The sequence below is a fragment of the Callorhinchus milii genome, unplaced genomic scaffold (assembly GCF_018977255.1).
Source record: "Callorhinchus milii isolate IMCB2004 unplaced genomic scaffold, IMCB_Cmil_1.0 Scaffold4, whole genome shotgun sequence".
NCBI lineage: Eukaryota > Metazoa > Chordata > Chondrichthyes > Chimaeriformes > Callorhinchidae > Callorhinchus > Callorhinchus milii.
Genome location: NW_024704745.1, coordinates 50903217 through 50927736, shown reverse-complemented (window position 1 = coordinate 50927736; position 24520 = coordinate 50903217). Strand labels below are relative to the sequence as shown.

Sequence of the window (24520 nt, the reverse complement as noted above, 5' to 3'; positions counted from 1 at the left end):
AAACTATCACATTTTTAGACTAGAGTAATATAGTGGATCACAACGGGATCCAGACATGCATATCCAAATAGGCAACCTTTTGAACAATTCACCAACATATTACATAGGAGTTATTCATCTAACCTTTGCTGCAACATCTATATCTTAAAGAGTATTATAATAAAAAGGAATTGATCATTATTACTGTACAATCCACAAGTTATATTCAAGATGTACACATCGAGCACATAAACTACCATTTATGCTCTCAGTTCTACATCTCAGAGCAGCTTGTTTGAGTTGTCTTTGTTGAAAATAAACTTCTCAGGCTTTCAAAAAAACACTGTTAATCAATAGTGTGTGTTGTAAACAAGATACATAAAATAGCTCCAGCAGTATCTGGGTAGTTAAGATTTTTATTCTTTTTAGAACATACGCTTTTTAGTTTTTTTCTTAAAGTTTAGCATCATCCACATCAAAATTGTTTTCTTTTCCTTTTTAAAAAGTAGGTGTGAGGGCCTAATTTAAATCAACTCTGGAAAAGGTTTATGAATCCTTCGTGCTCAACAGTTTTTGGATCAGTCACATGCAGAAATAAAACAATGCAACACTGATCTCTATGGATTATTTATAATACTCAAGTCTATTTCCAAATATGTTTACTGTCCCATTTATTATGTCATACAACTTTTTACATTTGGTTAGCGGGGGTGTTCACCATCCTAAAAATTTCATAAGATGTTAAACGCTTAAAGCTCTTCCAGCTACTGATTCACAGTGAATCATGATGCTAATAGGATTTTTGTTTAGCACTATCACTCAACTGTAATTCCTGTGGGTATTAATGATATTTGGGCAACAACTATATAGTAAATGCACAGGGCCACTGGCCAAGCAAAATGGCCATTTTCTGCTTTTATTATAACAAAGCTGCTGGGTTATATCATGAAATGAAAACACATTCTCAATAATTGTTTTCAACAATTCATTTAGATGAAAATGAGCCCTTCTATATAAATCCTACTTCTACAATGTACCAGGGAAACAAAAACTTTACCTAAAAGATGCAAAAAGACCTAATTTATAATACTAAGAATCCTTGCATTTGATATAGTGCCTTATCACGTCATTGAGATGCCTCAGAACACTTCACGGAAGATAGTGTAAAGTGAATTTATTGTGTATTATTGTGGGCAGAACATGGCAGCCAATTGCGCACAGCAGTGCCCCACAAACGGTTGTGGATTGAGTGACCAATTTAATATTATTTCCTTTTTTTNGAAGGGATTATTACCCATGGAAAGCGATCTGCCAATTGAGTGACAACTTGGTTCCTACTTACTGCTAGGTAAGCAGAGGCGTGTTGAGTAAGGAAACTTGCCTAAGGTTTCACCTCGCCCGGGAACTGAACCCGGGTCCTCTTGCCTGCGAGGCGAGTGTGCAACAGACCTCCACAAAGCAAGGGATTGAACTTTTCATGGAGGATATGCTGAGGAAGTAGACAACTAAACATGATAAAGCCCTGAGAGAACAAGGTTGCTGAGCTGCTGAATTCAATCCCTCACAATAAAAGAACTTGCCCGCATTCTAGTAAAAGCTTCAGTGATGTCTAGAAGACTGCTAAGGAAAATATTACATTCAACTTGAGCTTGAGTATAAGTTGATGCTTCAGGGCAGTACTAGGGAATACTGAATTGGTAGATGAGACATTAAGATGATGACTTGCCTGCCTGTCCTCAGGTGGATATTAAAGATCAATTGACACTGATGAAAAAGAGTTTCTCTTGAATTTATATTTCCCACTCAACACTGCATGAAATCTGGACTGAATATTACCAAAATAGAATATTGTCATTCTCTGCATGAGTACCTTATTGGGTGAACAGAAAATCAAATAAGGCTGTTAGTTTTCCAATATTATTAAAGACCTGGCAGCGCTAACCAACTCCTCCAGGGTCCAGTAGGATTTGACGTGTATCTGCCCCCATTTATACTGTCCATTTGATGGAGCATCAATTAGTTGCCAAAAGTGGTACAACATAAAAAGAATAAAGGCTTTTTCCAGCTGCTTCTTTTTATGTCCTCTTTCATCTGCTGCCAAAGTAATCCCCTTACAGGAATCAATGTGCCAAAAGAGTCTTTGGAGTTTGACATATCCTGATCGTTTAAAATAGTGATCTTCATATTGTATTTTCATAATGAAATTTCCATTATGAAACTGCTTTAAATGATTTCTGTTTGATAGACCAGAGTATATGCATCATACTTTAATCATACTTCAACTCTGAATTATATTGCATCTGGATCTAACGTTGAAAATGCAAATGTTATTTTTGTTGGGCTCAACCATAACCATCATTATAGGGTAGTTTAGCCGTTGTGCATTGATGCGTAATTGCTGTTTATAATTAGCTGTGGAAAACAGCCTCCAGTGGGTTCAGAGTCGTGCTACATCGCTGAATGGATATCGTCAGGGTGACTGAATTCCTTCCAATGGAGGTCTATTGTGAGGCTATTCTTTCTGTATCCCATTTAATCTGAAGTAACAAAAAACACTTTCCTATTTGAAAACTCATTCTAACTCTCTCCCGTTTGCTGTGTGCCTCGTCTATTCTTCTTCTCCTCCAGCGCATTGGGACATCCTCCCGACGTGAAAGGCACTGTGCAAATGTAATTTTGTTGTTGATCTGTCTTTCTTTCTGCCTTGTGTCTCTTTAGCTATTTCCTCTTATTTATCCTTTGTTCTTTTCCTATTACTTCATTAATTCACCTTTTCTATGCTTATGACTTTTCTTTCTGTCTCACTTTTTATTATTTTGTTAATTATTTTATGTACCTTTATTTCCTTATAACTATGGTTTTTGTTTCTTTATTTTGCAGGAGAATGTCACAAACTGAGTGTGGATCAGTTCAGCCCGGGCACCTGTGCGGACACTATTAATGCTACAGGACTGAGTACCTTCTGACAGAGAACTCACAGTTCTGGTCTAATTCTGAGGTGGTTGTAATTATGAAGACTGAATTGGTCAGCATTTTTTCCACTGAATTTTGATTCAGAAGATTATTTCATGTATAATGACAGCAGAAGATTTTCAAGAGATTTTTGCTTTTTGGCGTGCAATAATTTGAATTGGATTGTATAAAATTAGAACTGTGAATTTTCCACAAAGGCCAAAATGTGGATGATAGAAATAGAGGGAGTAGTGGGCAGAGATGCCAAGACTCAGCAATACAGAGGAAGGAAAGATTATGTGAAATGTAAGTTGAAGGGGCAGGAATGGCTAAGCATTCAAATTGAGCCTAGGGACATAATGTATTATTTCTATTGTTAGCTTTACAATATTAATGAATGCAAGCCACAATCAATCATAACAATGCCTCCCACTCTGCTGTATCTATTAGGTAACCTGGAAAGGTGAGATCAAGCCTCAAACTCTGTTGCATTAACAGCTCAAGTTGAGGGTATACTTCATTCAGAGACCAAATTAGTACATATTAATAATATTATTTATTATAAGTTAATACATAACACAAAATAGTAACTACTCTGATAGTTTTAAGCCCACTCAAGTCTTTTCTCTTTCTTTGAAATGAATCTCAGTCTGACAAGTCACAGAAGACGAGCTCAAGGCTACAATTTCTAATTTGCAGCAATACAATTACCTTTTTTTTCCAAATTGCTTTTAAAAAAGTCTTGTTTCAGATTTCGACTGAGCAAACAATTTGCACTGTTCACTGAATAAAAGTGTTTAAAGGATTGATTCGGGAATGACTAATTGTAGTATCTGCAGCTAAAAAGCAACAAGTCTTTCCTCTGAGCTGGATGGGAAAATTATTATAGTTCTGCATCAGAATACTCCTGCAGTGATGTGCTACTTCATGCAATTTAATAACTTATCAGAGACATTACAATTTGAACTCGTGCTCTCTCAAATCAAGATCATTATAATTATTGTTATAATATAATTAGTCTAGCTGGGCTGTGATGATTCTTACCATGAAGTAGATTGCCAACATGAACTGCAAAGCGACTACATGAAAAATTGCCACTTAAAAGAGTGTTCCCTGTAACATTGTATCTCACGAATCAATGCCTACTTATGCTCATAAATGATTGTACCATGTGCCTTCTGCAGATCAATCTTGGTTTAAATCACACCTCCAAAATTCTGGTATCATAATATGTGCTAGCATTTCCAGATAGGTACTTTGATGCTGGTCTCCATACTGGTCCATAGCATGGGCTTCCATACAAATGTATGGAGCTGTGGGTGTGGCACCATTAATATATATCACTAGAGACTTGTAAGCAAAATAGAAGCTCACGGTATTTAAAGGGACAGTTGCAGTATGAATACAGAACTGGCTGGGAGACACAAAGCAGAGAGTGATGGTGAATGGTTGTTTTTCTGAAGGGAGGGAAGTGTGAGGTGGTGTCCCCCAGGGGTCAGTATTGGGACCACTGCTGTTTTTGATCTATATAAATGACCAGGACTTGGATATAGGGAGCACAATTTCCAAGTTTGCAGATGATACTAAGCTAGGGGAAAGTAGTAAACAGTGAGGATGATAGTAGCAGACTGCACATGGGCATAGACAGACTGGTAACATGGGCAGACACGTGGCAGATGAAATTTAATGTGGAGAAATATGAAGTGATGCATTTTGGAAGGAAGAATGAGGAGAGGCAATATAAGATGATGGTACAATCGTAAAGGGGGTGAAGGAACAGAGAGTCCTGGGGGTTCATATAAGTAAATCTTTGAAGGTGGCAGGACAGGTAGATAAAAAATGCTAAAAAAGCATACGGGATACTAGGCTTTATAAATAGGGGCATAGAATACAAAAGTCAGGAAGTTATGATGAACCTTTATAAAACACTGGTTAGGGCTCAGCTACAGTACTGTGTTCAGTTCTGGGCACCACAATTTAGGAAGGATGTCAAGGCATTGGAGAGGGTGCAAAGGAGATTTACCAGGATGGTACCAGGATTGAGGACTTCATTTATCAGGAGAGGCTGGAGAAGCTAAGATGATTCTCCTTGGAGCAGAGAAGGTTAAGAGAAGACTTAACAGAAGTTTTCAAATTGTGAGGGGATTCGATAGGGTGAACAAGGAGAAATTATTTCCACTGGAGGGTGGGTCGGTAACTCGAGGGCACCGATTTAAAATAGTTGTTAAAAGAAGCAGAAGGGAGGTGAGAATAAATTTTTTCACACAGCCAGTTATTTGGATCTGGACTCCATTGCCTGAAAGGGTGGTGGAAGCCGATTCGATAACAACTTTTAAGAGAGAAGTAGATAATTATTGGGGGAGGACAAGTTTGTAGGGCTATGGGGAGAGAGCGGGGGAGTGGGATTGAATTGGATAGCTCTTTTCAAAGAGCCAGCACAGACACGATAGGCTGAATGGCCTTCTTCTGTGCTATATAATTCTATGATTCTATGATAAGAGTGGCCCAGGATGGGAGTAAAGAAATTATAGGCTTCTGTGGCAGGCAAACTATGTTATTAACCATTATTCTACCAACTAAAAAATGTAATCAGTTTTTTTCATGATTACTGGGGGATAATGTTTTTGTAAATAATTTGGCCTTTAATTTTCCTTCCCTTTAATGACATATTTCACAAGCCTTCTCATCAGTTTGTTAGTGTCCTGTTTTTGCAAAGCATTTAATCTCTTCCAGCCTAATCACATCATTGAGATGTCGCAAAGCACTTCACAGGATATATCATAAAGTATATTCTGTAGGTGACACGCGGGAACAATAAGCAGCCAATTGCGCACTAAAGTGTCCCACAAACAGTCGTGGATTGAGCTCCCAATTAAAAAAAAATGTTTTGAAGGGATTATTACCCCCAGAAGAGAAATTCGCCAATTGACTAACAACTATTTTCTGCGAGGTAAATGTTTTGTTGTGCTCGGGAATAGAACTCGGTTCTCTCACTTGTGAGGTGAGTGCTCTAGCCAATAATAATAATAATAATCCTTGCATTTGAAATGCTCTGGGGAAGCAAACTACTGTATAGCATATTCACTGACTTCATAGCTCAATGGCAAGGAAGAAGAAAACTCAAATTGAGTTCTTTGGTATGATGGAATCTAAAATGTTGGTGTTTGCATTTCATCAAATCATTAATCAGTTGTCCTCTGATATATGTTAGTACAGCAAAGAAGCTTTCTATTTCTTTCTAAATCAGTTCCTTTATCTAAACAGGAAGCGAAAGCACAGAGGCAGCAAACTCCTAATCTTATTCAAAAAGGATATTGTTAAAAATCATTGAATGCTATATTCAATAATCACTGGGACCCATCTCCTCCCACATGGGAGCAGCCAGTTCATTCCCACATGGGAGCAGCCAGTTTATTCTGTCCTGAAAAATGATCCGGAACTGTCCAACACTGCAAAAACCAGTTGGTTACTGCTAGCCAGATCTGTGTTTTCCTAAGCAGCTTCTGGCTGCTATAAAGCAAATGACTCCTTGGTAATAAAGATACTTGGGGCATAAAATGGCTCCAAGTCACCACAGGAGAACCTGCGAGGCTTGGCCAGCTGTCTGCATAACATCAGGATTTTGTAATGGCAAGAAATCGTTTTCCAATGAAGTTAGGGGAGCACTCTGAAGGGAGACTCTCCTTCCATTTGAAACAAAAGAAGATATGGAACAGCACTGTTTTAATGTTACAATTTAATAGCTCACAGGGTGATTTAATTCTTGAAAGAATACGACAATGTCAATGGCCCTCTCAGCTTAATTTAATGACAAAGTCAATTGGCCACATATATTAATTTGTATGAATAATATTCTATACATGAACACTCTAATACAGATGGACCACCATAAGATTCCTTTACTATAATACAGCAACTTGATCTTTGATCGATTATACTATCAAATCTCAATTGTTAAGAATAGCAATCTGTCATTAATTTTGTATGTGTCTAATGAATTACCTGCCAGACCAAGGTACAGAATGCATGCTGTCCATTTCAAAGTCTGAGCCTGCATAAGATGAGTTTCTTCCATCCTCAGACTTTGTGTCTAGTCCTTTCTCGTTCTGTAATTTCAATTTGGATTTGCCATGTTTTCTTTCAGGAAAGAAGATGCCATATAACAGAAGAAAATACAATGACCATTACCAACCAGATTTTTAATTCTTCCTTGTTAGTTTTTAAATGCATTTTTATACCTTCCTAAACCTGCTTATTACCGGAACTGAGCAAAATCTCATGAGATTCAGAAGCAAAAACAATAACCCATAAAGAAAAGATGGAAACCCCTTCTACCAATTTTTCTGCGATTGGTGACCATTACAAATATTGCTGATGTTTCATGCAGAAACATTGAAATTGTTCTTAAAGAGTTAAGATTAGTTTGGCTTTTAGAAAAATTATTATTATTGTCAATGTTTTTTCATTGCACAGCAGCATACCAATGAACCAATGTTTGGGTGAGGTTACTTGATCCCATGCATGAAAAAATAAGCTGTGCGGTTTTGCCAGAAGCTGTTTTCCAGCAGAGTAAGAAATTAATACTCACAAGGAGAAAAAAAAATCCCAAACTAGTGTGACAGGATAAAAAAAAATCCGAAAATTACTGGTGAGCTAACAGTGATCAGAGATTGCAACAGTGGCAACCACAATATCAGAAAGGCTCAACAACTACAAGTGGATTCCTGTAGCTCAGTGGTTAGAGCACTCGCTTTGCAAGCGAGAGACCCGAGTTCAATTCCAGGCAGGGCGAAACCTTGGGCAAGTTTGCTTACTCCACACGCCTAATAATAATCCCTCCAAAAACAAAAACAATAATAAAAATTGGTCATTTTCAATCTACGACTGTTTGTGGGACATTGCTGTGCGCAATTGGCTGCCGCGTTCGCCCACAAATATATAGTCAATTCACTTTACAGTGTGTTCTGTGAAGCGCTTTGGGACGTCCTCCTGACGTGAAAAGCGCTATATCAAATGCAAGGATTATTATTATTATTATTAAGTGAAATTGGGCTACATTAGCACAGAAGGGCTGCTAAACTTTGGGTGTAGCACAAAGGATTTTCACACTGTTTTTTCCTATAATAATAATAATATCATATCTGTCACCAGGGTTTGAATCTAGCCTGCATTATTTAAAAATATTAGAAATCTTGTTCACATTATAATGCCACAAGTATAAATAGTGTAGAAAGCAGAAATGTGACACAGATACAATAGGTGTTCTCTTGTGATGTTGGCGTTAAGGTAATTATTGGGACATAATAGAGAAAGGTTCCAATGTACCCTGAGTTCAAATTTGCAGTTCATTGAATATTAATTAAATAGGGTGGTGATGGTTGAGGGGCGGGAGTGAGTCAAACCTTTGATGTTCTCACCAGTGAAATAAAAGCCAGTCCCATAGTGTCGGACTTCCGACTCACAGATCGTGGCTTTCAAGTGCTAGTTAGTGGAACACCAGCTAATTTATATGACAATCATTGACGAGACTCACATATGAATAAGAAAGGCTGAGTGCAGTATTTTTCCCAAAGAGTCATTAGGAAGCTTCACATTTTCAAATTTTATTCAGTAACAATAACTGTTGGGGGGGGTGGGGGAGAGTAAATGGTATCTTCACCTTTATAAAAACTCTGGCACTTCTTCCAAACGAAGATTAATAATAATCCTTGCATTTGATATAGCACCTTGTCATGTCTTCTAGACGTCTCAAAGCGCTTCACAGAATATACTGTAAAGTAAATTGACTGTACATTTGTGGACGAAACGCAGCACCCAATTGTGCATAGCAGTGTCCCACAAACTGTGATTGAGTAACCAAACTATTTTTTTGGGGGGGATTATTTTCCCCAGAAAAGCGATCCACCAATCGACTAACAACTGGGTTCCTACTTACTGCTAGGTAAACAGAGGTGTGTGGAGTAAGGAAACTTGCCCAACATTTCGCCCTGCCGGGAATCTAACCCAGGTCACTTGCTTGAGAGGCGAGTTCTGCAACCATTGAACTACAGGACCCCACAATTAAATTATGATACTTCCACCTACTGTTGTAAGATTTTGATGGTTTCTGTTTGTTTGTATTTATTCATGCTAATGTTCGTCTCACAAGGGTTCTATGGGCAGGGAGCAAGAATATGTCTGTGGGCAGTCATATCAGCTACGGAGCAATATCAAAGATCTGGGGGATTCATTTGCAGTATTTCTTAGTATAATCCATTATTAAGGAATCCTGTTAGAGTTTTCATCTTTCCAAGGGAACTCACTCCAGAAGTAAATTATGTTGGAGTTCCCACAAGTTCTTGTGATCTACTTCTGGTTACTGGAAAATGCCATTTGCACGACTCATATTCCTTATTAAGATAAACTGTCAAAAATATCAAAATTAGACCTCAAGAGATGCAGAGACTATCAGTGTAAGAATATGTGAGATTCGGTGACTGAAAATAATTAATAACGGCCACTTTGATTTCAAGATCCTCATCCTCACCTACAAGGCCATTCACGGCCTTGCTCCCTCCTACCTCTCCAACCTACTATCCCCCTACCTACCTGCCCGTACCCTCCGTTCCTCTGGCTCTGGTCTGCTCCACGTCCCCCGCCCCAACCGCCCTACCATCAGTGGTCGGGCCTTCAGCCTCTCAGCCCCCAGGCTCTGGAACTCCATCCCCCAGTGCCTTTGCCTTGCTTCCTCCCTTTCCTCCTTCAAGGCCGGTCTCAAAACCTTTCTCTTTGACCGTGCCTTCAGCTCCCCTCTCGACTCTCTTCCCCCTCCTCGCTCCCTCCCTTCCCTCCCCTCACCCTGACCATTTCCCCCCTCCTTGCTCCCTCCCTTCCCTCCCCTCACCCTGACCATTTCCCCCCTGCTCGGGTCATGACCCAACTGTGCAGCGCCTTGGGACGTCCTCCTGACGTGAAAGGCGCTTTATAAATGGAATCTTGTTGTTGTTGTTGAGTACCATTGGTGGCCTAGGATGATCGACAATATTGGAGCTGCTCCAAGATTGGGGTAAAAGGGTCAGATGCTTTCAACAACTTGCACTTATAGAGCACCCTTTAGGTGGGATATCATCTTATAACAATAATCCTTGAGTTTGATATAGCGCCTTATCATGTCATTGATACATCTCAAAGTGCATTATAGAATATATTTAAAATGGATTGACTGTTTTTTGTGGGCGAAATCTAAAGGAAGTGAGCAAGGAAGGGGCGAAATTAAGAGAACAGTTACCAGAAAGAAACAAATGTTTCCCTCCATCTTGCAGCCTTTTTGTCAATGTGTTCTTTAATTATGTATGTAATCACCTAATGACATATTCAGCTATTTCAATGAAATCAAAAAATGCAGCTTTTTAATTTGAGATAAGACTACATTAAGGGGTTCAGCATAAAACAATGAATAGATCCCGGAGATTAATTTTTTACTTACTTGAGCCGTCTGAGTGCATCTGGTACAATCTTCTTATCATTTTTTGTTAGTGTGGGGGTCTTTGAAACTTCCTCTAGATATTGTTTTGAGTGCTGTGTTTTATCATCTGATCAGGAAAAAATATAAAATTTAATTCCACTTTCTAAATAAATAAAAATTACAACCCTATTTTCTATATTTACCAGACTGTTCACCTTAGTTGCAGTGTCACAAATGGAAGCAGTGCTTAGCATATGTGTGTAGCATTGAAGGCCAGAAGTACTATACTGAGACACTATCCAAAAAAAACTCTTCTTCCCCCGGATCTGCCAAATACAGCACTCATTAGAATTGTTTTGAAGGTCCATGTACACCTACACATGGGGTTCCTATTTCATTAACATCACATGGTATGAAGAAAAACTCAAGAAATATCTAATTATTACAAGGTTGAAATGGTAGTCAATGCTTTTTATGACTGGGGAGGCCAATCTGGAATTCAGTATACCCTTCCTTCACCACTACAAACCTCTTCACCTGGTGCAAAAGCATTCTTGAAGCAAAAATTGCATTTGGGCAGGGTGAATGAAACAACCCTGATACCTGGGGGCAGGACTGCTTCTGGTGTGATTGACCAATTTTGGGAGTGAGAAAAACAAGGGTGATGAAATGCACACAGAGTCCCAGTTACAGTTTGTTTAACAGTGAAACTGAAATAAGAGCAACTCAGAATGAGGGGATTGGTGGGAGATAAACATTCTTCTGTTCCCCAGTGTTTTCATTGTTCTACCTCCACTGCATGATTGTGCCAGCTGAGAGAGGGTGCAGTTTTAGATCATATGACATTTCAATTGGGAGCACATACTAACTTAAGAGTTACAGAAAGCCTTTGCAATATATAACAATTGCTCCCAGTGACAGAGAAAGAGAGAAAGGTTAATCTATAGTGTCTCACCCCATTCATAAATGTGTTGCACCCACCTATCGTTTTCCTGTTGATGGACTGTTTAATAACTTCACTTCCCATCACCATTGCAGGTTGAAATCGCTTTGACCTTTCTTCAAAAAACCACTCACCGGTAACTACCCTCAACTCTCTGTTAAAACAAAATGAAATGCTAGAACAATAACATCTGCAAGCCCAAGCAAGGAATAATCAAGAATATGCACTCCACATTTTGAATGTTCTCAATGTCTTTTCATACAATCTCTAACTACTTAACTGTTTAAGTTAAATGGCTTGGGAATGTTTAAAAACATCCATTAGTGGAATATTCTCATGACTCAAAATTGTAAATGCATTGTTTCGGAGAAAAATAGTAGTTCCTGTCAACAATATTTACAAAGAGATTTCTTTTCAAATAATACCATTTCTGACATGCTCTGGGGCATTATAGATACATTTTAATATCTATTCTCTTAGGATCTGAAGCTTCACATTTTTTGTGCCAAGAGTCATTGCCATTGTTGTCACATGTCAGTGTGCTTTGTGAGGTTGACTGTTATTTTCACTCCAAAGTCTTTTTAAGCTCCCAAAACTAAAATGAATTTAGATAGCCTGCACCCAGAATCTATTTAGCACATGCGCATGGCATAATACTGTTCAGATTTCAGCACAAATCTGACTCAAAAGCTTACTGTTTCATTGGGAATGTGGTCAATACATATTGAGTGGAGAGAACTTTACTCTGCATCTAGCCTGGAGTGATGGATGTGAACCCTGGGGTCCTGACATGAGATGCGAACAAAGGATCTTCTTGGATGAGAACAATGTTAAATCAGTAAATATACAATAGTGCTGTCTGAAATTAGATAACATAATAATAATATTTAATCTATGTACAGAAGAGATATGGGGGAGAAATAATAATAATAATCCTTGCATTTGATATAGTGCCTTTTCACAATTTTGAGACGTCTCAAAGCGTTTCACAGGATACACTGTAAAGCGTAGTGACTATGTGTTTTGTGGGCGAAACGCAGCAGTCAATTGTGCACAGCAGTGTCCCTCAAACAATCGTGGTTAGAGTGAACAAATTACTATTATTATTTTGAAGAGATCATTACCCCTAGAAAGCGACTGGCTAACAAACAGGTTCCTACTCACTGCTAGGTAAACAGAGGCATGTGTGTGGAGTAAGGAAACTTGCCTAAGGTTTCGCCCTGCCCGGGAATTGAACCCAGGTTCATTCACTTGCGAGGCGAGCGCTCTAACCACTATGCTACAGGACTCCGGTGTAAATATACTATAAAGTGTAGCAACTGTGTTGTGTTTTGTGGGCGAAAATTAGAAAAATAATACACAAGGAAAGAATTTCCAAGTGTGTTATGATATTAGGTCTGTTGATAGTTTATTCTATGCATCTCTTCCCCCCTCCCATGTAACAATGTATTCTATTTTAAGTTGAAACACTTAATCATTAACATCAAATAGTTTAAAAATATGCAAAATCTTTCTCTGATGGCTCAGTGGGCAAATGCACTGTGCGACTAGGCCTTGAGTTATTCAAATCGGGAACGCACAGTAATAATGCTGTCTCGCTGATAAGTTATGGTTCCATGAGCACGAACAGCCCTTCAGTACCAAACCCATGACTTTCCTGTTTTAGCCTAAGGGAAAGATATTCGACGATCTTTGTTGTACAAAACTGAAACCTGTCTGTTTTTTTCTGATATCCATATATGGCACTTTGTAATTAGGAGTTACTGAACAGTGGTAAGCCATGAAAACTGACAGTTATTGTCATACATTATGATAAATGCAACTATGGTGCCCCTCTAACCAACCCAACCCAGGGAGACAGATGAACTCAGCATTGACAAGATATCGAACTAAGGATCTTCTTGGTTTATACAGATCAACTTGATTCTTGGTTTACCTATTGGGCAAGCCGTCTGTTTTATTTTCTGACTACTGAGATGTGTTTCGGAATGATTGTGGCACAGTATTATAATTAGTTTCTTTTTTTATATAATAATGACAATTTATAACATTGAATTCAATTAACAAACACATTGAAGTTTATAACCATCCAATGAACTTCAGATATTAGAATACTTATGCTTAATGATTGTGTATATAATCACTCTAGTTATTATTGGTAGTGGAGTTTGGGAAGGATTTTGCATGTAACACAATTGAACACTTGATCACAGTTTGCTCAATCTGTGGCCAAGTGCAAATCTGCTTGCTTTGGCTTCAAAGCAATTGGAATGTATCCTTGGAATTCAATTGATACAGTAAGGAACAGAGCTGTGAGCCTGTTCCATACGTCATTTGGAGTTCGAGGGCCATAGGAATTTGATCAAGGACGTAAAGCTCCAATTCTTCAGAACTTATTTTGGTAAAGTATATTTAGTCAAAAAATACATTTACTAATATTTGAGTTGTTTCTAATCTTTTCATCGAGTTCAAATACATACGCCATTTTTGCACACATGTTGCATTTCCAGGACCCATCTTCACTCACAATGCGACACTCCGTACACACACGTTCATTGCATATCTGGCACATATCCCCTCTGCAGAAGATAAGCCCTAGAGTTTTTTGGCATCGTTTACAGGCTCTGTCATTAATTTGCTGATTTCTTCGATTCACCCCTGAACCACGGATCCTAATAAGCTCATTCTTTAATTTCCTGTAAGAAAACAGAAGAATCTCTCAATGATTTAATACAACAACAACTTGCACTTATATAGTGCCCTCCCCGCAGGGCAGCATCTCAGAGCGGTGGAGCCTGACTCTGATCCGGGGGATATGGGAGGTGGCCGTAAGCACGGTCTAACCTAGACTATAGTCACTCTGATGTAAGAGTGATATTGACTCAATATATGAAAACTATGCTCATAGGGCTGATTGTCCCATTAATAACAGAATTTGGTAACATTTCCAAATATACTCCAATAGAACATCAACAACAATAAATTAGCTCACAGGTACAAAAAAGTAATTAAAAAGATGTTGGCCTTTATCTAAAGGGGACTGGAATAAAAGGAGAGGAAATGATGCTTGAACTAACTAGAGCCTTAGTCAGGATATTAAGGGATACGGGGCAAGGGTGGGTAATTGGACTTGAGGTACAGATCAGCCATGATCTTATAGAATCACAGAACAGACTCGAGGGGCTTAAGAGCCTGCTCTTGTTTCTCTGTTTCTATTGAAGGAGGCAAGGAAGGGAGCAAGGCGAAGGGAATGTGGGATGGAGTTCCAAAGGGTGGGGGCAGTGAGTCTAAAGGCCCAACTGCTGATGGTGGGGCAGGCCGGGTGAGGGACATTTTCACTCTTAAGTACCAATATGGAGTCCTGTAGCTCAGTGGTTAGAGCACTCGCTTTGCAAGTGAGAGACCTGAGTTCAATTCCCGGCAGGGCGAAACCTTGGGCAAGTTTCCTTACTCCACACGCCTAATAATAATCCCTCCAAAAAACAAAACAATAATAAATTGGTCATTTTCAATCTACGACTGTTTGTGGGACATTGCTGTGCGCAATTGGCTGCCGCGTTCGCCCACAAACATACAGTCAATTCACTTTACAGTGTGTTCTGTGAAGCGCTTTGGGACGTCCTCCCGACGTGAAAAGCGCTATATCAAATGCAAGGATTATTATTATTATTATTATTATAATATAGTGACTGTATCATGACTCACCAGAAGGTCTGTAATTATAACATTAGCATTTGTATTCATATATTTCACTGCAAATACTAATGTATTTTTGTTTCTTGTAACTCCAGTTACCTAGACTTCTTTCTGCAATGAAACTCTGATAACAATGACAGAATTATGGATGAGTCATGAATTATTAATATGTTTCTATTACATATTACTATACCTTCTTATGTCATATAAAGCTGCTTTTCATGTTCCTACTATTTGTCATTCCACTGGTAATTAAAGGTATCACCCTTTACCTTTAATAATTATAATTGCATCAAACGCCTTGAGACATCCTGCTGACATGAAACACACTACATATTGTAAATGTACTGAATAATTGCATTTATATAGTGCCTTTAATGTAAAATAAAATGTCTCAAATTTCAATAGATTAGAAATTAAGTAGTATACAGATGTATGAAAACATGGAAATTCATCTGCCAAAGAAATGACCCACAAATAACAATGAGATGAACATAATAATAATGCTTGCATTTGATATAGCGCCTTTATCACATCTTTGAGATGTCTCAAGCAGCTTCACAGTAAAGTGAATTTACTGCATACTTTATGGGCGAAATGCGGCAAACAATTGCAGACAGCAGTGTCCCACAAACAATCGTGGATTGAAGTGACCAATTTTTTTTTTTTTAAATAAATTTTTGAAGAAATTATTACCCCCAGAAAAGTGATCCACCAATCGACTAACAACCGGGTTCCTACTTACTGTTAGGTAAACAGAGGCGTGTGGAGTAAGAAAACTTGCCCAACGTTTCCCCTGCCGGGAATTGAACCCAGGTCTCTCGCTTCTGAGGCGAGTGCTCTAACCACTGAGCTACAGGACTACACAAAACATATAACAACAGCAAGATTACATTTGTATAGCGTCTTTCACGTCGGGAGGACGTCCCAAGGCGCTGGATGGCGTATAGCATTTCAGACTCGAGCTGGGGTCAGGGAAGGAGAAGGGAGGGGAGGGGAAGAGAGGTGACCAATGGCATGGTCGAAGAGGAGGGTTTTGAGGCGGGACTTGAAGGAGGCTAAGGAGGGGGTGAGGCGGAGTGATTGGGGATGGAATTCCAGAGGTTGGGAGCAGAGTGGCTGAAGGCTCTCCCGCCAATGGGGGACATGGAGCAGGCTGGAGCCGGCTGAGCGGAGGGAGCTGGGTGGGTTGGTAGGGGGTAGGAGCACTTTACAGTGGCAGAGTCTGATAATGAGCCAGAGGGAGAGGGCGGGGGACGGGGGTAAGCACGATCAAAAAGGAAGGTCTTTAGACAGGATTTGAAGGTGGGGAGGGACGGGGCAAAGCGGAGGGTCTGAGGCAGAGAGTTCCAGAGTTTCAGGTGTAGTGGCTGAAGAAATAGCCACCGATGGTGGAATGGAGGACACGAGGGATAAACAGGAGGCTGAAGCCAGCCGAACGGAGGCAGCAGGTGGTGGAGTAGGGGGTACGCTAGGTAGGGAGGTGCAAGGGAATGAAAAATGAGAGGATCTTGAAATCGATCCGTTTGGTGATTGGGAGCCAGTGGAGCCTAACAAGGACTCGTGTGATGGGGCTACGGAGTTTTGTGCGAGTGAGTATCCAGGCGGCGGAGTTTTGAATTAATTGGATTTTATGTATGGTGGAGCTGGGGAAACCAGCGAGGAGGGCATTAGAATATTCCAGTCGGGAAGTGACAAAGACATGAACGAGGGTTTCAGCTGCATCGGTTGTGAGGTACAGACGGGGCGGACAATGTGACGGAGGTGAAAAAAAACGGTCCTGGTTAGGGAACGGATGTGTCGTCGAAAGGAAAGCTGGGGATCGAACTAATTCCTAAGTTATGAATGGGTTCGGAGGGTCTGAGGGAGAGCCCGGGAAGGTTGAGGAGTTCAAAATTAACGCCAGAATAACTGGAAGAAAACCTGCATATTTATTTCAAAAAGCAAAGGTAGGGTATGTATCTCCATCTGAATTACAAGGCAGATGGGACCTAAAATGAATAACAATAAAAGAATGGGATAACTAACTGAAAATAAATATTGAAATTTTACATAATAGATTATTATAATAGTAATCCTTGCATTTTGTATGAAAACACAAATGTAAGAGAAGCAAATGTTACATCTAATCTTAATCATGCATAAATACTGTCATTTTTTTCCTCACTAAAGTATTTATCATTGCTGGAAGTCGATTGCAAAATATAATGCTGGAGGATTGACCAGCCTATCAAAAGAAGAAAAATATATACTATTGCTTTATTGATGAGAAAATGTAATTCACCTGCAATACGTTCAAAATACAACCAACACTTCTCTAGTGTTCCCGATTTCTGAGATTGAAAAGTTAACTGCATAGGAGATAAACTGCTCCCTAATGTGACCTTCATGGTAAATTAATGTTAAGATTAATATTAATTTTCCAGGAGCTTTTAAAACTGAGTATTAATGGTTTCAGTTAAACTGTGAATGAGAGAACAGTGGAAATAACCACTGTACAACTATAAAGGTACTGACATTTAATGGTTGTCAAATTAATGTTTTCATTTCTCTGGAGAGCTCAAGTGACAAAATGAATTACTAAAATGGGATTGATTAAACTGCCAGGCACAATTTATTTTGTCTGGAAATTCACGAGATTGAACCTGGCATATCACTGACATTAGCAGAGAAACTGTGGGGCATTATATCCCTCTATTCTGAAGGAGTCAGCATCTCGGTCATTACCAGTGATCAGACCAAGGTAATCAACAAATCCGTGGCTTCAATTTATTGATACATTTACCGAGATTTTAGTTGAAGAATGTTTCTTTGAGAAAAAAAATCATTTGCTTCCCTCCTTGCAGATTACATGTCAACACAGATATTTTACCAACACTGCACTAGTTCTGGCCTTGACTGACACAAAGCACAGTTCAATGAGGACGATCATACAACAATGACACTTGCGATCTTTCTGTTACACGTTTATAATGGAAAATCCCATAGTAAACACCTTAAAAAAAACATAGTGTTGGTGATTGTCATATAATTTGCCTGCTTGTGAGGCTGTGAAAGATTAGATCAGATACTAAGGAAAGAATTCCAAACCTATTTACAGACATCAAGGATGGTGAAAAACAAAAGGAGAAAAAAGTGTCAGATGAAATTTACAACTTCATCAACATACACCATTCATTGGGTGGTAAAATCAAACCCTGTATGATTGAGTCAGCATGTTTATGTACTGGGATGTCTGAGAAATTGTTCATGGTCATTATTATCATTGTTATTATAATCACATTGTTCATGTGTGAGCCTTGGGAGTGAGCAATGATTGCCACTTGACTGTAGAGACCATTACAGCAAATTATGACTTCTTTCCATTCAGTTGGTACATACATACTCAACCAGTAGAGAGTGCTGGAGAGGGACTACAGGCAGGAACTCTGGCTGTTCCTTCCCTCTCTAATCCTGGGAAGATCACGACCAATTTAACCATCTCATGCAGCCCTCACTGAGAACAGCAAGCTCAGTACAAACTGGAATTCAAACTCCTGGTCCATAACCTGTCTACTTACACTATTGCGGCTGACCCATTTCACAATTTTTTAAATTCAGTCAGAATTTCGAAACCAATTTTATGTGAGCTCTTTTAAGAACTACAGAAAATAGCTTAAAAATTAAAAATAGAATCACTAATTTGCCAAATTCTGGGTGCTCTGAAATGCTAAGAAAATAGATGAAATCAACATCCAAGTAAAATTTCTCTCCAAAAGCACTTATTCTAAAAGATGAAGATTTGAATGGGAGGATAGCCAGAAAGGAGAAAGGAGTAACCATAAATTAGCACATTGGTTTCTTGTGAACGCATATATATATTTTTTNCTGTACGTCTTAGTAATTGAATTGAAGTAAAATAATATTCTATGAAACCAAACAGTGTTTTCTCTGTGTATATGTCTTCAATCCGGAGTCAGTTGCATTGTAGTTAGCGCACTCGCCTCACAAGTGAGAGGACGAGAGTTCGATTCTCTGCCTGGCGAAATCTTAGGCAAGTAAGTAGGAACCCAGTTGTTCGTTGATTGGGTGGATTGAGGTTATAATTCCTCAAAAATAATTTAGTCACTTAATCCATGACTGTTTGTGGGATACTGCCACTGTTAAGCGCTCTGAGACGCTACGCTGCATGGAGGTTGCGATAATAGTGCGAGTTATTGTTATATTCTTTTTATGTATCCAGTTTCCATCTCACTCTATTTAAGAAACGGTTCTCCCAATTGAGGCAGTATTATTATGAGGCATCTGCAGGACTTATACTATTTGAAAACCTCTGATTGGTAAGCAAGCTCTCAACCTTTATCAGAACTATAGCTGGTTTTCCACTCCAACCCACCCGTGCAAAATACTACACAAGCAAGTCTAGTTTTGCCTATTTTAAGTTGATATGTAAACTGTCAGCATTTGAAATAGTGTGTGATCACATAATGGATTGACTGTGCCTGATATGTTAATGGATGTTAGTTGAAGGGCTCTGAGTCACTACACCATGAAGAGAGCTTTTTAAATGCAAATTGTTTTGTAGTTGAGAAAAAAATCTAAGGTGAATGGACAATGTATTTGCCAGCTAATATCAATCTGTCTGGTGCTCTTCTGAAAATTGATGCTGTGACTATACTGCTTGAATTTAGAACATAATGAAATGTCATCCGCCCTTATGATGTAAGATGAACCATGCATAGCCACATTGGAGCTTCAGATTAAATTATAAAACTTGTATGGTTCATATTTACTTTGCAATTAAAATGCACAACCAAGCAATGATTTCAGCATTCTCATAGCTGAATGTAAAAAATGTACAGGTTGTGTAACAACAATGGTTTCGATTTCATTATACTTCTATTATTCATAATAGTAACTTGTTTTTCAGGTACAATACTGACTGAAAATATTGATTTCTCTTGATAGGAAGTTGCAGAATACCATTGATGTGTCACAGCCTGGTAGAATAAGTTCTGTTTTATTCTTTTGTCGAATGTCAAAATTACAACAGGAAAGAGAGTGTGTTGTTCCTTAAAGTTCACACACGTTGGAATAAAGGATAATGAAATGTGACATAACTTATTTTGAGCGTGAAAAAAAACCTTTACTGAGGCCGGCCTGCAGTGTCTGAGTTATGCTGTCTTCATCACATGTGACGTGAAAAAAAAATCAATGCCTTGCTTCTCATCAATGATCATTCTGCACACGTTTCACTGCACATCATCCATAGCTTGAAGTACTGGCTGCCAGAGAGCAGAGACAGCTACAAATACAGAATGTTTGCGAGTTGCCATCACTAATGACAAAACTTGGCTGCTTTTTAAAAGCCTTTCTTTTAGATCAACCAGTTTGACTAATTTTTTGGGGATGTTTCAGGATAGCGCAAATCAATTCCTTAATAATCTAATATTTCTCCAATCTGTTTGCACACATTTTTGTTAACAGTAGCAAACAGAAATATCGAACTCAAAATGTCTTAACCACTTCCTGAGAGGAACAGTATTTGCTTCACTAGAACAGAGGGAATTGCTAAGAATACAAAATGTTTGTCAGTGTACCATTCAGAATTCTGGCGCCTGCATACTGACCCGGACCGAACTCCGTACCCACATCTCACCAGTTCTGGCCAGGCTCCACTGGCTCCCCAATCACTGCACAGATCGACTTCAAGATCCTCACACATGTGTTCAAATCCCTTCACTCTCTGGCATCTTCCTACCTCTCCGACCTCCTCGCTCCTCAGTCTACCACCAGGCGCCTCCCCTCGACTGGCACTGGTCTCCTGCTCATCCCTTCGCACCCTCCACCCCACCATTAGTGGTTGCGCTTTCAAGCACTACTCCCCAAAACTCTGGAGCGCTCTCTCTCAATCCCTCCGCCTTGCTCCCTCTCTCCCCTTTTCCAAATCCCGTCTGAAAACCTTCCTCTTCGAGCGTGCTTATGGCCACCTCCCCCTACCTGCTCGGAGCCAGGCTCCGCCACTGTTAAGCGCTCGGAGACACTACCCTGCATAGAGGGCACTATATAAGTGCAAGTTGTTGTATCTGTAGCTATCACTGGTGATAAACTTAGATGATTTTCAAAAACCTGAACATGACAGATATAGCATAATGAATGTCAGAGTGGCTGACGGTCTATAAATAAATGCAGTGGACCATTCATCCGAAATGGAATTGACCATACTTAACAGATTGGCTATTCTGACCATGTAGTCAGCAGTATCAGTGAGCTTGTCAAGCAACCATATCACAATCTTTCTAAAGAATATCTGCTTATCGGCAAATGTACTGATGTTGAGCATAGACTATCTTCCATGTGTCATTGCATCAACAGGAAAATGTCTCAGGGACTACTGAGAGAAGCTTAAAGAGCAAAACAAATGTTGGAGTTTAATGTTTCCAAGAGAACAGCATGCCTTCACAGAAAATAAAATGATGATGATACGATCAGTGTTAAGCTGGTATCCCCTGAAGTGGCATTAAACTGGGCAGTCACTGGCGGCTTTGGTGACTGCTGAACGCTTTCAGCCAAACCATTGCCCGAAGTTGGGAGGGGGAAAGAAATGTGTTCAAATGTGGAGCAATCAACAATTATTGAATGGTTTAACCCCTGTTTCACTGATGTGATGATTTTCACCAATGATAATTATCACATCAAGTGGGACGTTTGTGGGATGTGATAATATAAATGTAAATTGTTGTTGTTGATTATTGCTGATGATATCAACAACAACAACTTGGATTTATATAGCGCCCTCCACGCCGGACGGCGTCTCGGAGCGCTTCACAGTAACGGATCCCGGGAGCAAGCCAGGAGAGGGGGAGGAAAGGAGGACGTTGGAGTAGTCCAGCCGAGAGGTGACAAAGACATGGACCAGGGTTTCAGCAGCTTTTGGGGAGAGGTATTGGTGGAGACAGGCAATGCGTCAGAGGTGGAAAAAAGCGGAGCTGGTAAGGGACCGGTTGTGGGGGAGGAAGGATAATTGGTGGTCGAACCTGATGCCTAGATTGCATACGGGTTCGGAGAGTTTTAGGAGGAGGTTGGGTAGGTGGAGGAGTTGAGATCCGTGAGATTTTAGACGTTGACGAGAGCCAAAGAGTATGGCTTCCGTCTTGTCAACTTTCAGATGAAGAAACTTTGCGCTCATCCAGCCCCTGAGATCTGACAGGCAGGCTGACAGAACATCAGGGGACTGGAGGTCGCAAAGGGAGGTGGAAAAATAGAATTGGGTGTCATCTGCATACATGTGGAAGTGTACCCCATTTGTGCAGATGTACTGCTGGCGGTTTGTGAGGTAGCACTCAAACCAGGCGAGTGTGGTCCCACTGAGGTGGATGACGGAGGAAAGGCGGTGGAGGAGGATGGCATGATCAACTGTGTCGAATGCAGTGGAGTGGTCCAGGAGGTCAAGGAGGCAGAGGGAGCCCTGGTCACAGAAGAGAGGATCAACATTTATATCGTGCCTTTGACATTGAGAGGGCATGTCAAATTTCTTTACACAGCTGATTGGGAGCCCCAGCTGGGAGGTGGGGAATGGGGGAAAAGATTAGTTTTAAGTAAAGTTTTAAAGGGAAAGAGATAGTGAAAGAGGGGCAAGGCAAAGAGACTCCAGAGAGTATGGAGTTCCGGAGAGGATGGAGTTCCAGAGAGTGCGGGGCGAGAACAGAATGGCTGAATGGTGGGCGATCGATCAAAACTTTCAACCGCAGCATAACTCATACACAACACATATAGACCTGGCTGTGTCAGCCCTCCCAACAATGCTGCTCTCCCCATTCCCAAAATGTTCCACAGATCATTTTTTATACAATTTGTGTTGCTACTAAATGGCACAATCAAAGGATCAAATGTCAAATTTCCATTGATTTTCGCATTATGGGGTCATAATTGTGATATTTCTAAACACACATTCTATTATTCACCTGCATTAACAGTATAGAAAACATGATTCAAAACATGCCCTTAAGGCCTGTTGATAGGAGGTTTGGAGATGCCCCTTCTCCCACTGACTTTAGGAAAATGATTTTTTCCCCTCCAGTCCTTTAAGAACTGAATTGAAGCCATCCTAATCTTTAATATAGAAATCAACCACTAACACTAAATTAACATCTTTTTCTTTTATAATTATTTTTGGAAACCATCTGAGAAGAAGCACAGAATCCCCATTATCTATGGCCTGATTACATTTTTAAAAATTGATTACAAAATATTCCCACACAGTATCCTTATTAACTCAAGATGTGGGGCTTGAACTTATATAGTCTGGGTTCACTCTAGTACAGGGAGGCCTGCTGTGTTGTTGGAGGTGCTATAATTCGGATGAGACATTAACCCAAGGTCCCGTCTGCCTATTTAAGTGGTTGTTAAAGATCCCATGGCACTATTCGAAAAGAGAGTTTTTGCCAGTGTCCTGGTCAACAACCTCCAAAATAAAATTGCTAATTGACTTCAATACTATTTGTGTGCACAAATTAGCTATCGCGTTTCATCTACAAAGTACACAGTCACTGCACTTTTCTGTGAAGTGCTTTGAGATGTGCTCCTATCATCAAACATCAAAGGCACTATATCAAATGTAAAAATTGTTAGTGTCTTGCAAGAAATATGGTTGCTGTGATAGTAATTACACTGCCAGAAAGCATCATTTTGAGTCTTTCTGAAAATTGGTTATTGTCATTTTGCTTTCTTTGCCTTCAGTGCTTCAGCACATTTAACACAGCATTGCACAGATGGTGTATGTGGGAGTCAAAACTATTAAACTCTCATTGCCGCTCGGTTTGTAATGCTGTCTTGCCTGTGGTAAATAAATAGGGACACATTTGGAGATGCCAGTTGGATGGAGAATCAAAGAGTTTTATAGCTCGTAAAATTATTCTTTTGTATAATGCTCTTCAAAAAGAACCAAGTTGCATTATTGTAACATGTTTAGATTTATAATAGTAAAAGAACTCAAAAGAATTCCTTTCTATCATTGAAAATGTTGGTAGCACTCAGGAGCTATTGAGCTCTCTCCCTGGCTGCATTTGATTGTGGTATAACTGGGGCATAAGCTTCTCAGCATGGGAATGGAAGTCAACTTGTTATTGATCTGAGAATATTTACTTTCAGAATTCTGACGGATTCAATATAGCCTGATTTTTTATTTGTATGTCAGCTGAACCACCTACAAATAGCAGTCCCTACACTTCACAGTAAAATCCTGTGAAGCACTTTGAGACGTCTTGACAATGCGATAAAATATCATATTCAGATGCAAGTATTAGTATTATATTATTATCCTTGGGTGGAGGCATTTTAGTTTGAAGTAGTATCACAATTAGTTGGTAGCAATTGGCTCAGTTGGTAGCACTTTCATCTCTCAGAATATTGTGGATTGAAGCCCCATGTCAGGACTTTGAGCTCACAATCTAGGCGTTCCATTGTCAGATGTAACATTAAACCAATGTCTTGCCTATTTATCAGGTGGACTTTACAGATCCCATGGT

The 24520-nt window shown here is 39.6% G+C and overlaps 1 protein-coding gene and 1 non-coding gene across 3 annotated transcripts in view; both read right to left on the bottom strand.

Moving 5' to 3' along the window:
- Positions 1–24520, bottom strand: part of sytl5 (synaptotagmin-like 5) — a 52262-nt gene that overhangs the window by 17764 nt on the left and 9978 nt on the right. Inside the window, exons 2-5 of one of the 2 annotated variants that reach the window (XM_007901404.2) lie at positions 13799–14014; positions 11357–11472; positions 10397–10502; positions 6934–7068 (exon numbers count right to left, since the gene is read on the bottom strand). In XM_007901404.2, coding sequence (XP_007899595.1) covers positions 6934–7068; positions 10397–10502; positions 11357–11472; positions 13799–14014 — 573 coding nt within the window. Of the gene's footprint in view, positions 1–6933; positions 7069–10396; positions 10503–11356; positions 11473–13798; positions 14015–24520 lie in introns of those variants that run through there. The other variant, XM_042334633.1, reaches the window with a different exon arrangement.
- trnal-cag lies at positions 15806–15875 on the bottom strand. Its single transcript has one exon. It is a non-coding gene; the product is annotated as a tRNA-Leu (tRNA).